General features: G+C 43.5%; 1 protein-coding gene across 2 annotated transcripts; it reads left to right on the forward strand.

Annotated features, from left to right (window-relative positions):
* Positions 1 to 187: 187 nt before the first annotated feature.
* Positions 188 to 7,409, forward strand: Ggct (gamma-glutamylcyclotransferase). Of its 2 annotated transcripts, XM_057791846.1 has the most exons (4): positions 188 to 407; positions 3,982 to 4,127; positions 5,435 to 5,570; positions 6,810 to 7,200. In XM_057791846.1, exons 1-4 carry the CDS (start codon positions 267 to 269, stop codon positions 6,957 to 6,959), a joined length of 573 nt encoding a protein of 190 aa, XP_057647829.1. In that variant the 5' UTR covers positions 188 to 266; the 3' UTR covers positions 6,960 to 7,200. The 2 variants fall into 2 exon arrangements, with proteins under 2 accessions (XP_057647829.1, XP_057647836.1); XM_057791853.1 differs by lacking the exon at positions 5,435 to 5,570 and having other exon boundaries at positions 6,810 to 7,409.
* The last annotated feature ends 7,975 nt before the right edge of the window (positions 7,410 to 15,384 follow it).

Here is a 15,384-nt window from a genome sequence, read left to right on the forward strand (position 1 = left end):
CCGCCAATCAGCGTAGCCTCAGGCAGGGGGGCCGGACATCCGAGGAGTCCATCCAATGGGGAGGCGGTCCTAGTGGGGGAGGCGGTGCAGACGGACCAATCACTGTACTCGGATCACGCCGGCAAGCCGGCAGCCAATCCTCAGCGCGCTCTCTCCGCAGCTCCGCCCACTGCTCTGCGCTCACTTGTGGGTGGCGGCGCGCTGCCCCTGCGGCAGTGCAGGCCGTGCTTACCAGTACCTGGAGCTGCTGGCGTGGACTGGCAGATATGGCGAGCTCCGGCTGTGAGGACCACGCGGGCCAGGAAGGGGAGACGTTCCTGTATTTCGCCTACGGCAGCAACCTACTGACAGAGAGAATCCACCTGCGAAACCCCTCCGCCGTGTTCTGCTGCGTGGCGCGCCTGCAGGTCAGTGCCGTTGTGCCCGCTACCGGGAGAGCCGGCCAGGGGCGACCCCTCCCGGGAACCTTTGGCTACCCTCAGGGTTCGCAGCCCTCCACCGGCTGCCCTTTCCCACCATCCTATCGGATGCCATCTATGGGAACTAGCTGCTTTCCACCCTGTACATGCCTTTGTCACAGGACTTGTCCCACAGTTTTTAAAAATTCTGTGTATCTGTCTTTTCCTCCAGATCTGAGTGGTCCTGGTCTTGAGACCTGGATCAGAACCTGGAGTCGTGTCTTTCATATGGAGGTGCTCCCTCAGGAGTCCTCAGTGTCCCTATCCGATAAACTTTAACTAACTCTGGTGAACTGTTGCTCTTGACCACAGTTCATTTGCTTATTTAATACGTATTCTTCTGGCACTCAGTGCTGGGCTTACAAAGATGACTGAGCAACCTCGTTACTTGGAAGACCTACCTGTGTACAGTCCGATTGTGTGTCGTGCCTTTGATAACTTGAGCCAAGTACACACGATCTTTGCCAACCTTGTCAGAGTTCTTGGTTTCAGGCAACAGAAACCGGCAGGTTTAAGAAAGAAAGGGGGCGGGAGGGAGGATGTTGGAAGATGTTAGAGGATGTTAGCGAGCTCATCGGATCACCTGAAAGACTGGAGTACGGAGCTGAGTAAACAGGCAGGCCCGGTGTGTGTAAAACCAGCATCGGAGGAGAGGACCAGCCCAGTCCTGCGCTGCACCTTTCCTGAACTAGTAAATACGATGTGGAGCTGGCTCTTGCCTGCTGCTGTGCCATAGCCCTGCAGTTTCTGAAACCTAGAGTGGAGTCCCTGATGGTCTTGAACACTTAGCTCTAATTGAGAGCCTCTCTGGGTACCCTAATTGGCCGAGTCTCAACATGTATCCATGTCCTTACTGCAAGGCGATCATTGCTAACCAACTTCTAGCCTTTGAAGTTTGAAAACTGGGAGTCATGCTCTGTACTGCCTACCTGAAATTCCTAAGAGTGCAGGAAGGAAGCTCAAATGCTTAGTCAGGGCACAGGAAAGAAATATCGCATAAATAATAAATTATAGCCGTGGTTAGCCTTAGAAGAGGACATTATATGACCAGAGAATCTAACCAAGATGCTCAGGAAAGCCCTCCTGAATATAACTTTTAAGCTGAGATCTGAATGGAAATATGAAGAGCAAAAAAACAAACAAACAGAAACCAAGATAAGATACTTGTTCAAAGAACCTGAGAAAAGAGGAAGTGGTTGTTCCAGTCAAAGTAGCTGGAGTTTCTAAAATCTGGCATGAGGACTGGAGAGATAAGAAAGTATCATAAGTATCATGCCTTAATGTGACCACAGAGACCTTTGGACAATCTCATGTGGGCCCTGAGGATCAAAGCAAACGACGGGACTTACATCTTTGTAAGCCCATCCTGGTTACTGTGCAAAATGGAGCAAGTATGGCTATTGGAAGTCTAGTTGAGATTTTGCCACGTTCATTTCAAAGATAATGCTACTATGTTCTACCTGGGTGGTGTCAGGGAAGGTAGATGGCTCTGAGCAATACCTAGAAGATAACATCATTGAACGTTGATGATTGTGTGTGAAGGGAAGCAATACAAATATGACTCAAGTTTTTGCACAACCAGGTAGAGGATGGTGGCAATGTTTACCGAGGAGAATCAGGTTTGGGAGGTAAAACTTATGAACCAACTTTGAACATAATTGAGTTTGAGACGCTACCTAGACAGCTAGGTGAACAGGGAAATATTAGTGAACATTTGTTAGGCATTACTGTGCTCTAATTGCTTTTGTGTCTCGTAATAGAGATGCGGACTGGTTTTAGAGGTGACCGAAGCATTCGGTGGTATTAGAAGCTGCTGGAGGTGGTGAGGCTGTCTGGGAACATTGCTAAATTCAAAAACGACCTAAGTTGAACCCCAAGAAACCCTGACATTTCAAGATGGGGAGTAGAGAGGAGTTGACAAAGAGGTGAGAAGATCAGGTCAACCTCAAATCAGAAGAAAGGGCTGGAGAGGTGGCTGCTGTGTCACACATGTGCAGTGAACTTTGGAACCAAACAGAATGAAACTGCTTATAGGCAGAGCTTTCCTGTCCCAGCCGCCTGCTCTCAAATAACCGACACAGAGGCTTAATGCTACTTATAAATGCTTGGAAGATAGCTCAGGCCAATTACTAGCTAACTCTTACGCTTAAATTAACCCATATTTCTTATCTCTGCTTCACCTTGTAACTCATGGCTTGTTACCTCATTTTTTTTATACGTCCTGCTTTCTCAGTAGCCAACTGATATCTTCCCTGACTCTGCCCTTCATCCCAGTATCCTCAGTTTGATTGTCCTGCCTGACTTTATCCTGCCTTACTATAGGCCAGTCTTTTTTTTTGTTTGTTTGTTTTTTGTTTTTTGTTTTTTTGTTTTTCGAGACAGGGTTTCTCTGTAGCTACGGAGCCTGTCCTGGAACTAGCTCTTGTAGACCAGGCTGGCCTCGAACTCACAAAGATCCGCCTGTCTCTGCCTCCCGAGTGCTGGGATTAAAGGCGTGCGCCACCACCGCCCGGCCACTATAGGCCAGTCTTAACTTCTTTATTAACCAATGAGAGTGATACATATTCAGAGTGTAAGGAAGAATTATTCCACATCAATGCCTGCTGCATTTAGCAGTATGCTGCCAGTCTCTTCTACTGATGTTAGAATACCCAGTATGCTGCCGGAAGGTCTTGGTTACTTGGACCAGCATTTTCTCTGTGTTATCGAACAAAATTTTTGAGAAGACAGAGGTGACCAAAAAGGACTACAGCACTGTTATTTAGTCCATTCTGTGTGCTGTGAAGAGATTGAAGGACATCTTAGGCCACACAAGGCAGATGCCCTCACTCTGGTTGCCCATCAATGATAGTACAAGCTAAATTAGAATGGGGGCTCTGTTACTTGTTATAAGACTTTAGGGAAGTGACTTAATCTTTCTACACTGTAATTTTTCTGCCATAAATTAAGTAAAACACTGGTCCATGTAAAGTAACAGCTAATGTATATAGCACATAATGAATATTCAGTAAGTATTAGCTGCTCTTAGGTACTGAAAATAAATTGCTACAGTTCATGAAGATTAATGCTCATACACCCTAAGCCAGCTCACTTAGTGTAAATACAGTGATTTTCAGGTAAGATACTGTGCAGACATAGAAGTGTATTATAACCCCTATGTAACATCACCTAGTTTAAGTGAAAATACACGTGCATTTAAGTAGACTGAGAAGTCCTTTGCAAAAATGAAAGCTAAAGCTACTATATGGCATATTGGATTTCCTTAAGGTTTTTTTTTTTATGTTTAGATGCCTTTATGTTCAGAACAAGCTTCATTTTTAAAGGAAAGTAAGAAAGAATCTATAGTCCTTGAGATTTGGGTCTTGGTCTGTTTATCTTTATTTTCCACAATTTTGTACACAAAACAAAGGTTATCGAATGTTTATTTTCTCGCACGGAGTTCAAGGAAAATCATTTGTATTTTGAAGAGAGGAATTCTTGCTAAAATAGGTATTGATCCTCTATCGCTTTGTTTTCTTTGCAGGACTTTAAGCTCGACTTTGGCAATTTCCAAGGCAAAACAAGTGAGAGGTGGCATGGAGGTATAGCTACCATTTTTCAAAGTCCTGGCGACGAAGTGTGGGGAGTAGTGTGGAAAATGAACAAAAGCAATTTGAGTTCCCTGGATGAGTAGGTGGCTTCTAATTATAAGTTACAGTAGTTCTGACGTCTACAAGGGGCACGCTTACTGATTGGGTCAGGGCGATGTTCGCAATCTCAGGCAAAAAGACAGAAGCCCTGCTTTTTTAATTCTGTTTCTTTTATTAAAATTATCTTTTTGGTTTCACAATTCAAAAAGTCATGAAGCTTTTTATAAGTGTTGCATTTTTTATTGATTTTGAAAGTGTGTTGGTTCAGTTTTTTTTTCTTTTCAATTCTTTGAGGTTACACTTGAATAACTAATAAGAATTTGTAAAGACATTGAAAAATACAGTAGAACTAAAATTCTCAGAGTTCTGCGAAGGTGTGCCCGATATGATGCTCACTGCCAGGAAGAGTTGGCCTTGAAAAGAGCCTAGTGTCCGGGTGTGCTGTACTTGGCTGCAGCTGGAAGAAGCAGAGCCTCTGCTTCCTCTGCGGGTACACTCTTGCTTCAGGGCACAGAGGTACAAATAAGCAGATTGAAGCATGTTTTCAGACAGAAAAACATACAGAGATCTGCACGAGTACACCAGTGCACTCGTCTGTGTTCACAGAATCGACAGATGTTAAGTCCCTTGTGTAAAGTGATACATGCTTGCATGTGACCTGCCGGTACCCACATGCATTGCAGCCTCACCTGGGGTTACTTCACTGTGTATACAATCAGTGTAGTTTACCAGAACAGCCTCACCTGGGGTTACTTCGCTGTATACAATATCAGTGTAGTTACTTCACTGCGTATACAATCAGTGTAGTTTACCAGAACAGCCTCACCTGGGGTTACTTCGCTGTATACAATATCAGTGTAGTTACTTCACTGCGTATACAATCAGTGTAGTTTACCGGAACATCTCTCCTTTTAAGGGAATGGGACCAGGAAAAGAATCTGCATGTGTTCAGTTAAGACCCAAGTTTTAGAAAATATTTTCAGTCCAAAGTTGGTTGGATCTATGGATCCAGAAGCCAGCTGCAACATTAAAATGCTAAGCATGTCGGACGTGGTAGTGCACAAAAGCAAGGCTGGGCATACTTTTAATTTCAGCACCTGGAAGACAGAAGCAGGTGGATCTTTGTGTGTTTGTGCCCAGCCTGGTCTACATAGTGAGTTCCAGGCCAGACAGGGCTGCATAGTGGTTACAAAAAAATGCTACGTGTACATTTGACATAGTGACACTTAGTGAGCAAACATGCCTATGCAGATACAGGGTTAATCTTATACTTCAACTTGAGTTAAGCATCTTACCTTATAAACCAGTCTCCTAAATGTGGTTAAAATGTTCTTCATTTGGTTTCAGGCAAGAAGGAGTTAAAAGTGGAGTATATGTTGTAATAGAAATTAAAGTGTCAACTCAGGAAGGGAAAGAAATAACCTGTCGAAGTTACCTGATGACGAATTACGAGAGCGCTCCCCCATCACCACAGTATAAGAAGGTGAGCTACTGGGCGGTGTGCAATCTTTAACTCCATTGGGCTGAGTTAGAGGGCGTTTCATTGTTAGAAAGCTTTTACAAACTTGAAATCCCACATCAGCATTTTAATCAAAATGTTTTAAATAAGGAAAGTATATTTTAATAGATTTATAGTATCTATTATATATTATAATAATCTATACATACTATAATTTTTTATAATTTTATAAATTTTTTTCTTTAACAAATAGTAGCTCATAGAACAGATTAATTTTTTTCATGAAGGGGAGTGTGTTTTCCACTGCTGAAGTATTTTCTTCCCTAAATGGAAAGGTCACTAGGCCTTTTGGAGTCTTGGAATCCACCCTCCAAAACACAAGATCCAAGTGGGATTAGGCCGGATGCCCTTTGGTAGAAACCCGAGGTTAGGTACCTTGTGTGGCCTGTGGAGACCTGGCTGATGTAAAGGGTAACACAGGTGTTGAGCCTCTGGCATGGTGCCCAGAGATCAGCCTGGTCAGGGTCTTGGGGATCCCCTGCCCTCTGTGTCTCTTCTAAGCAGAAGTAGACAGTGGCATTGACAACTGCTGCCTAAAAGCTTTGCTTTTTTTTTTTTTTTAAGGTTGTACACGCCTTTAATCCCAGCACTTGGGAGGCAGAGGCAGGTGGATCTCTGTGAGTTCGAGGCCAGTCTGGTCTTCAAGAACTAGTTCCAGGACAGCTAGGACTGTAACACAGAGAAACCCTGTCTTTAAAAAACCAAAAAAAAAAAAAAAAAAAAAAAAAATTGTAATTTTTCTTAAAACATTACATAAATCTTATGCTATGACAGTACATTTTGTCTTAATATAAAACATTTTAAGTCATGCTGTTGAGTAGAACTGATACTCTGACAATGCTTCAAGCTGTTTTGAGATCCCTTCTGCAGACACCCTCAGAATGAGGAACAGCTGGCTATGGCTAGGTGTTTTTTTGTTTTTTTTTTTAACAAAGTATCAATTCTTTAGTCATCTAAAGCCAATATCGTGGACATTTGACAGTACAGACCAAGCTATGTTTTTTTGTTGTTTGTTTTGTTTTGTTTTTGTTTTTTTGAGACAGGGTTTCTCTGTACCTTTTGGAGCCTGTCCTGGAACTAGCTCTTGTAGTCCAGGCCGGCCTCAAACTCACAAAGATCCGCCTGCCTCTACAGACCAAGCTATACAAGTATACTAAAGCATGCCCCTAATGAAAAGGACGTCCTTGTTTTAACCCCTTCTAGGTTATCTGCTTGGGTGCGAAAGAAAACGGTTTGCCACTGGAGTATCAAGAGAAGTTAAAAGCCATAGAACCAAACGACTATAAAGGGAAGATCTCAGACGAAATGGAAGAAATCATCAAAAAGGGGGAGTCAAAGCTGTATGGAACATAACAGGACCCGAGGGTATTTCTGTGTGCTGGTATGGAATGTTTTTAGTGTTTGCAAGCAGGAATCTGGGACCTTCCTGTTTGTGATCTGTTGGTTTTCAACAGTGCTGTGAAGGGGCTTCTCACTTTGGCAGTTCCGTATTTTCAGCTGTACAAAAGAATTGGAATGGGGATAAGAATTCGGCAATTAAAGGGGGCCAGGAGGTCCTGGAGTGTGAAGTGGTGACGGCTGTGCATTCTCCCGTGGACATATTTCGATCCCGAGTCGCATGGAAGCATCTCAGTGTGCTCTTGCACAGGGTAGGTTTGCAGCCCGGTGGCGCATTGCTGCACCTGCTCCGGTTTCTGCTTGTTTTGATCAGCTTGTAAGAGTAAGCAAACTGTAGAGAGTTGGTGACAAAATTTTGAGATACAGAAAGACAATACACTGTCCCTCAAGGAGCGAGTACATTCATGACTGTAAGGGGTTTCCCAGCAAGTGCTCCACCTCAGACCGCACAGAGCAGCCTTGGCCTCGGAGTCTGCCTTAAGTGGGGGTGTGGATCTGGAGCCACGCTGGCCTTAAACCTGTGTCCTTCTTGCCTCTGCTTCTCCTGTAGTTGGGAGTACATACAGTCCTGTGCCACTAGGCCCAGCTGAGCCTCACCACTGTCAGTTGTGAGACTTGCGCTTCTTTGGGCCTCTGTACCTTAGCTGTCTCCCCTGGGGATAATGAAAACGCCTATATCTGAAGCTTATTCTGAAGTTTCGTGAGGAAACATGTGGCAAGCTTGGGACAGCCTGGCACTTAGTATTAGCAATCATATCAAGTTTTGGGACTTCTTTTGTTTTTTGAGACATAGCTCAGAGTGGTCTTGTATTCAGGGTCGTCTTGCCTTTCAACCATCCTAGATCTAGAGTTCCAGCTGTGTCCTATCATGTGTGGAAGGGGATTCACTCTTTTTAAACCAGTGGTTTGGGCCCTTTAACAAACAATACAATTCTTGAAAAACTAAGAAAAGTAATTACATTTAGATCCTGATTGCAGAAAAATAAGAGAAATCTTCAAACTGTTCCAGCCCCTCTCCCAGAAAAAGAGAGGTGAATCATGAACTGAAAGGCAAATACTGGGAAGAAATGACCCCAGCGTCCTGGAATATAGATAGCCCTGTACAGAGTCGGAGAAGAAACCAGAACCCTTAGGAAGGACTGACTTGGCTCCCACTTGCTAGCCCCAGTTGTTCCCAGGAATGAAAGCAGAGAAAATAGAAACTTAGATCTGGGGAAATTGCTCAGTTGGTAAAGTGCTTCCCATACAAGCATGAGACCCGAGTTCAGTTCTTAGTCCAAAACAACAACAACAAAACCCAAATAAACAACAACAACAAAGCTGGGCATGGCATTGCAAGCTTGCAATCCTCATGCTGGAAAAGCAGAGACTGGTGGGTCTCTGGGGCTCCCTAACTAGCAACCCTAACCTGCTTGGAGAGTCCCTGGGCTGCTGAAGAGGGAGGTCGGTGGCTCCTAAGGAATGACACCAAAGTTGGCCTCTGGCATCTGCACACCCTCCCCCACATGAACACACTCACACAAAGGAAGGTTTTATAGCTATTTTTAGAACAACAACCTAGCTAGACTGGATCTGTGTGCTTGTTCTAGCACTCGGTATAGTCCTGGGTTGAGGTGGGAGGATTGCCTGAGTCCAGTCTGGTCAGCATAGTGAAGCCTCATCTCAAAATGACAGACAGAAAACCCACACCAGTTTAAAATAGGGTTGTGTGGAGACTGATAGCTGGGAAGACAGAGTAGGTGTGCTTTTCTCTATTTCTCCAGTTAAGTACAACTAAAATCTCTTATTATTCATGCAACAAACTAGGACAAGACTGAATGGGGAAGTGGCAGAGGCTTCAGTAGGGCCTCAAGACCCAAGGCCCCTTGTGCTAAATTCTCTGTGTTCTCTTTTGCCTCGTACAGTTCAGGTTTGTAAGAGGTCATGCATGGACACACACAGTCTGCTCTAGTGACGGTACCAGGAAAAGGACAGCCTGGCTATATAAAACATTTAGAGCTCAAACACGCCAGTCGGTCATGGAGAAACACTGTAGACTCCAACTGCACCATTTCAACAGAGGCTCAGAGGAGAGCCTGGATTTTCACACACTCCAGGGATAGTAAGACAGCCTATGGCCACTTTCCCACCACCAGTGTGTGTCAAACATTGGGCAGGACCTCCTGGCAGCACCACCTTCCCTGCATGTGTCATCAGAGCCATGGGGTCTCAGTTCCCATTCATCACTGGCGGTCCTTCTTGCCCTCCCACCATGCTAGAATGGATTCAGAGCGAGCCAGCTGAAACAGGACCTAAGGAGACCCAGAGGCTCATAAATCTCCAGTATACTCAGCTTTCAACTGATGGTCAGGTGTCAAGAACCAGGAAAATCCTAGACAACAAAATGTACACCACCCAGCCAAAGTGCCCAATTCATCAGAATGCCTTCACCTAACGTAGTGACTGAGTAAACAGGCACCACTGAGATGCCACAGCAAGCCCCAGGACCATGCTAAAAGCCAGGGAAAACAGCCTTAGTAAGGCAGAGGATAGAAAGACCCGAATGGTGATTTTAGTATTAGAAACCATAGCTGAGATATAAAACCACAGTGAGTGGGCAAAGGAAAGAACGAATGAACAGTAGCTGCCAGTGTGGGAAAAAAATACAAGAGGTAGGAGGCAAAACCAGAAAGCCAAGAGATTTTGGAGCCTGGTTGATTCCTAACAGAAGAGCTGACTTGTGACATGAAAAAGCAGGAAGAGGGTAGGCTGCACATCCTGACTTTTGCAAAGGACAAAGAAGCTGGGTGGGCCTCGAGGAAGCCCAAAAAAATACACGCCCAAGCACTCCATAATCAAAGTTTGGAAAACCAAAACTTCTTGGAAGTAGTGAGAAGTAACACTTTGAGAGAGAAAGCAATGTTGATGATTACTTCACCCGTCAGAAATGGTGGAGACCAGAGAAAGCACATTTTGTGAAAACAAGAAACCAAAACCAAAAACATCCCCAGAATCTCTAAGACGAAGGGCAAAGTAAGACAGAAGGAAAAGTCAAAATAAATTAATAGAATTATCAGCCATCCTGCCCAAAACAACGAGGAAAATAAACAGAAAAGAAATAATAAAAGAAGGCCCTGAGCATCATAAAAATGAAAGGGTTCTGAGGAGGAAAACTAGGAGGAATGCAATAGGCTTCCCTTCTCAGTCTCCTAATTATACTTGACAATGCAGTGAAAGGTGTCACACCAACTACTAAGGTCCTAAAACACAGAGCACAGTTAAAGAGGAAAGCAAAGAAGATAAGGGTCCCCTATTTGAATGTGGAAAATACACCAGTAGGCATCCAATAAAAGAAATGCAGAAAGGATTTACTCAAAATGGAAAATTCAATTTAAAAAAGAAAACACCTCATATCTGTTAGAAGACAAGAAGAAAGCTTGTGTGTGTACTTGTGGTCCTAGTTTTTGAAAGGCTGAGGCAGGAGGATCATGAATTCAGCCAGGCCCAACTTAAAAGCAAAAGTAAAATGGCAGAGTTGTATTTCAGCATGCTAATGAAGTGGAGGTAGTCTAAGTGTGCGATTGGAGCTGCTGAAAAATCTCAGGTTAAGAGTGCTTACTGCTCTTTCAGAAGATCTGGTTTTGGTTCCCAGCACCCACACAACCACCTATAACTCTAGCTCCAGGGGATCCCAACACCCTCTCCTGGTATCCTCAGCACCAAGCATACATGTGGTATAGATACATACATGTTAGCAAACACGTGAACATGTAAAAATCAAGTTAAGTATGATAATTAAGGGATAGAAATTGGCAAAATGTATTTAAAACATAACCCAGCCTCGTGCTGTCTACAAGAGACTTCCACTGCAGAGAGCGGAGCAGTTTGAAAGGGGAGGGACTGGGGTGCAGACATGAGCCAAAGCAAACAAGAACCTTCTTCGTCTCAGACACGGTAAGTGGAGAGACAAGGAAACAGACAGTGGCTAATTTACCTAATTCATTTTTATGACTCTGGTATTAACTTGGTACCTAAACCACCATAATACAAAGAAAAATAATACAGGTGAGTGACTGTGGATTTAAAAGAAGAAAGAAGCCTAAGGAAATAGGAGTTAATAGGATTGGGTCATACCTAAGACTTGTGAGCCATGACAAAGTGGTTTATTCCAGAGACCTCATAATGGTGTTGTGTCTGCAAATCTGTCAAGTCATTTCAGTGACAAAATGAAATAAAAAAGAGAAAAAAGCCACATATCAACTGATGCAGGAAAAGCATTTGGCACAAGTCAACAGCATTCACAATTAAAACATTAAGAAAAATATGAAAAGGAAACTAAATTTTACAGAGTTTATAAAAACTGTTCTTGGTAACACTACACTAAATGCTTTCCCCCTAAAATTGAGAACAATTTTGTTGCCAAGCCTGAGTTTGCTCCCTAGGACCCACATGGTAGAAGGAGAAAACCGACTCCTTCAGGTTTTTCTCTGACTTCTTTTGCAAACACACATTTTAGATGTAGCCATTGTTTTTAAAAGTAGATTGAACCATCCTTATTTATACATGGTTGACATAATTGTCCATATAGAAAATACCAAGGGAGGTTTTGTTTTATCTCTACAATTAACAAAGTAAGTCCAGTTGGATCAGGGGATACAAGATAAAATACAAAATAAATAAATAAATAAAAATCCATTGAATTCCTTTACACTAGAGACAAACACATAGGCGCTTAAAGTAAAAATACAACCTCCCCGGGGCTGTAGCTCAGGAGGAGACAGCTTGCCTACGGTGTGTGGCCCTGCATTTGATCCCCAGTATAGCAAAAGCAAAAAAATAGCGGGGCCAGAGAGAGCTCAAGTGCTTAAGAGCACCAGCTACTTCTCCAAAGAACTCGGGTTTTGTTCCTAGTACCCACATGGTAGGTAGCTCAGGATCTGATGCCATCTACTGGTCTCCGCAGGTACCAGGTATGCATGCAGCACACATTCATGCAGGCAGAACACTCATGCACATTAAAAAAGCAAATATTTAAAAGGAATACCACTTGCAGATTTTTATCTCTATTTTTATAAAGCAGCCATTTTAAGCAGACAGTTGACCTTTTAGACACTCAGTGTTAGAACCACCTCCAGTTTCAAAACACGCCACCCCAAGTGAAACAGGTGCAAAGGTACTGCCTTCCCTTCTCCTACCCGTCAACCTCTAGTCTGTTCCCTGTGTATGTGGATTTAGTTAGCATGTGTATTTCATGTAAACGGGATCATTCAAGTGCCTGTTTGTGTAGCTCTCCAGTCCAGTGTCCTCCAGCTACCATTACCGTAGTAGGCACCTCAGTCTCATCCCTTTCTACGAATGAACACCACAGCTGTCTGCATACACCTCATTTTGTTTAGCCTTCATCCCATCGTGAGCATCTGGACTGTTCTCATATTCAATTATGAATATTTCTTCCAAGAACATTTAAGAACACATAGTTTTAAAATGTTTTTGTACACATTTTTGAGTACTACTTTCTATTTCTTTTGTATTTACAGCTAGGAGCAGAATGATGGAGTGTATATATTTACCTCTTAAAGGAATCACCACAATTTCCCACTTGGGCTAGAACATTGTAATTTTGACCAATCATGTATACAATGGCATTCCAAAAAATGAAAATGCTAGCTATGCATATAATCACTGCACTTGGGAGGCCGAGGAGGAAAGATTGTGAGTTCAAGCAAGGCCCACAAGGACCACACAACGAGCTTCTATTTCAAAAAGATAGCTAAAAAGAAGCCAAAACCCATGAAAATGTTTAAATTTAAATCTTAGAAAACTATAAGCAGGGTGTGTGTGGTAAAAACTACAAAACACTAGTGAAAAGAATCAAAGTGAACAAACGTGAACGGGTAACAAATGTAACAGTCGTGTGTGGGAAGACCCGAAGGAAATATTTGCAGGGAAGACCCACAGTAAAATTGCTGCTTCTTCCTGAACCCGGATCAGAATGAACAAACTGCTATCAAAGTTGCAACATGACTCATTTTTCTAAAATGTCAGAGTGGAACAGGTAAAGCAATTTCAGAAGAGAGAGAATAAAATGAGAACTCAGCATAATCGCTGGTGAACGGATATCTGCATAGGGCAATGGAGCAGAGGAAAGACCCTGGAGAACACACCAAACTGACTTCTGGCCAAGGTATGGGAGAACCTTTATAGCTAACGATCCTGAATCAGCGATGGAGATACAGAGAGGGAGGATTCTAGAGTCTCAGAACAAATGTCTGCTGTGACCTGACCAGCCATAGTGGCACAGACTATAACCCCAGAATTGGGGGAGGACCATAGTGTGAGGCCAGTTTGGGCTCTATAACAAGACCCTGCTAAAGGAAAACAAACAAGCAAATAGTAGAATCCCAAACCTATAAAACTATTAGAAAAAAGACCTAATTGTCATTTTTAAGATCTGGGAGTTGGCAGAGTTCGGATTTGTCTCCAAAAGCATTATTGGTCAAAGGGAAGGTGAGTAAGCTGGACCTCGCAAAACGAAAGGGCAAGCAGGGGTCTGGGGTATGTAGCTTGGTTGCTAACAGCCCTTGCCTGGCATGCCCTGGGTTTGGTCGATGGTGTCTGACCATGGTGGCATATGTCTGCAATCCCAGCTCTTGGGAAGCGGACTAGATGTTCAAGGTCATCTTTGACAATCTCATGAGTTTTAGGACAGCCTGGAACATGGGAAACCCTATCAGAGAGAGGGAAGGAAGCAAAGAAGGGAGAGGAAGAAAGAAAAGGCAAAGAATAGGAGAAAATATTTACAAGCCACACATAGAACCTACAGCACTTAGAAAGTGAACAAGAGACACGGAGACAGGTTTTCCTCAAGAGAATATACAGATGGCAAGTAGGTCCATGTAAGAAGTCCAGCAGCAGCAGCAGCTAAAACCACAGCGATGTCTCACCAGGACAATGCAGCTGGCCAGACGGCCAAGATGAAACAGCACCAGAGGCTGGTGAAGAGCCATGAAGCAGCCCCTTGGCAGGTTGATGGTGAGAATGGGAAATGCTTTAGCCATTACAGGAGATAGCTCAGCAGGCTTTTGAGAAATTGACCTGCAGAAACGAGGACTTCAGCTGACACACAAGCTTGTGTGGGAATGAGCAGAACAGTTTCCTCACAGTAAACAAAGTAAAATTTGCCCAGTCGTCTGTGAACAGGTGAGCAGTGCTTTTTTATAAAGCCACAGGACTCATATCTTGAATAGTGCCCAACAATAATAATACAAGGGCAGTAACTATTGATAGAAACAATGGTCTATGCGAATCCTTTCAGGATTATACTAAATGAAAACGCAACAGCGAAATGCTATCCAGAGCTGGTGAGATAGCTCAGTGGGTAAAGGATCTGCTGCCGAATTCGAGTTCAATCCACTCCCAAATCCACATGGTGGGAAGAGAAAATCAACTCCTGCGAGTTGTTCCGTGACCTCCACACGTGCACCATGGTGTGCATGAGCTTACACACTTAAACACACACAAAGAAAGGCCATACAGCATTTAAAATGTTATCCCAAATTCAACCTATGCACGATCCCATGTATTTAAATCTTGAAAAATCATAGAAATGGGAACGAGTTTGCAGTTGCCAGAGACTGAGCAGAGGGCCGGATGATGTAAAGATATGCTTCTGGTGGCCCTGGTCTGTATGCTGACTGTAGTACTGTCTATTTTCTGCTTACCGAGTCTTTCGGGACCGTACAAAGCTCCACAGGGCTAGGGGGAAATTGGGTTAAGGATGCGTGGATCTGTGCACTACTTCTTCCAAATCTTCATTAATGTACAATCACCCCCCCCAAAAAAAGACCACAAGAACAAGCAAGGAACAGCCGTCTCAAAAAAAAAAAAAAAAAAAAGTGACTAGATTAAGCAAAGAACAGTAGAGTAAATGCAAGCAATGAGCCAGAGGTGCCCCGTGCATTTGGTCCTGGGTCTCCAGCCCTTGGAAACAGCAGACTCTTAGAAGAACGTTGTCCCTGTGGCACAAAGCACTGCAGCACACTGCAGGAGGAGAATCGTGGGCTGCGCCCCCTCCACCGCCCTCGCACTTACACCCTTACACACTGTGGCGAAGTTTCGCTTTTGCTTTTCTCAGAAGGCAGCCTTCACGCGAGTTTTCATAGCTGTGACTATCTGGTCACGTATTCAAAAGCCCCGTTGATTAACTGTTAACAACGTTTAAAAATATTTATTCGGAAAATGTGTTAGCATGTTAACAATTCCTTCACGTTACAGTAAATGAAAAAAGGCCCTAAAACGTTCAGGGTCAAGAGAAGACTTCACGACAGACGGGAAGAAAGCTTTGGTATTTGAAAGTAGATCAAAATGAAATTTGCTTAGTGGGCAGCTTCTTGCGAGGCAC

The sequence above is a fragment of the Chionomys nivalis genome, chromosome 1 (assembly GCF_950005125.1).
Source record: "Chionomys nivalis chromosome 1, mChiNiv1.1, whole genome shotgun sequence".
Lineage (NCBI taxonomy): Eukaryota > Metazoa > Chordata > Mammalia > Rodentia > Cricetidae > Chionomys > Chionomys nivalis.

Coding starts and splice junctions, on each gene's coding strand:
- Ggct (XM_057791846.1), top strand. CDS start 267: ATGGCGAGCTCCGGCTGTGAGGACCACGCGGGCCAGGAAGGGGAGACG. Junction 4,128..5,434: donor AATTTGAGTTCCCTGGATGA/GTAGGTGGCTTC, acceptor ATTTGGTTTCAG/GCAAGAAGGAGTTAAAAGTG. Junction 5,571..6,809: donor CATCACCACAGTATAAGAAG/GTGAGCTACTGG, acceptor AACCCCTTCTAG/GTTATCTGCTTGGGTGCGAA.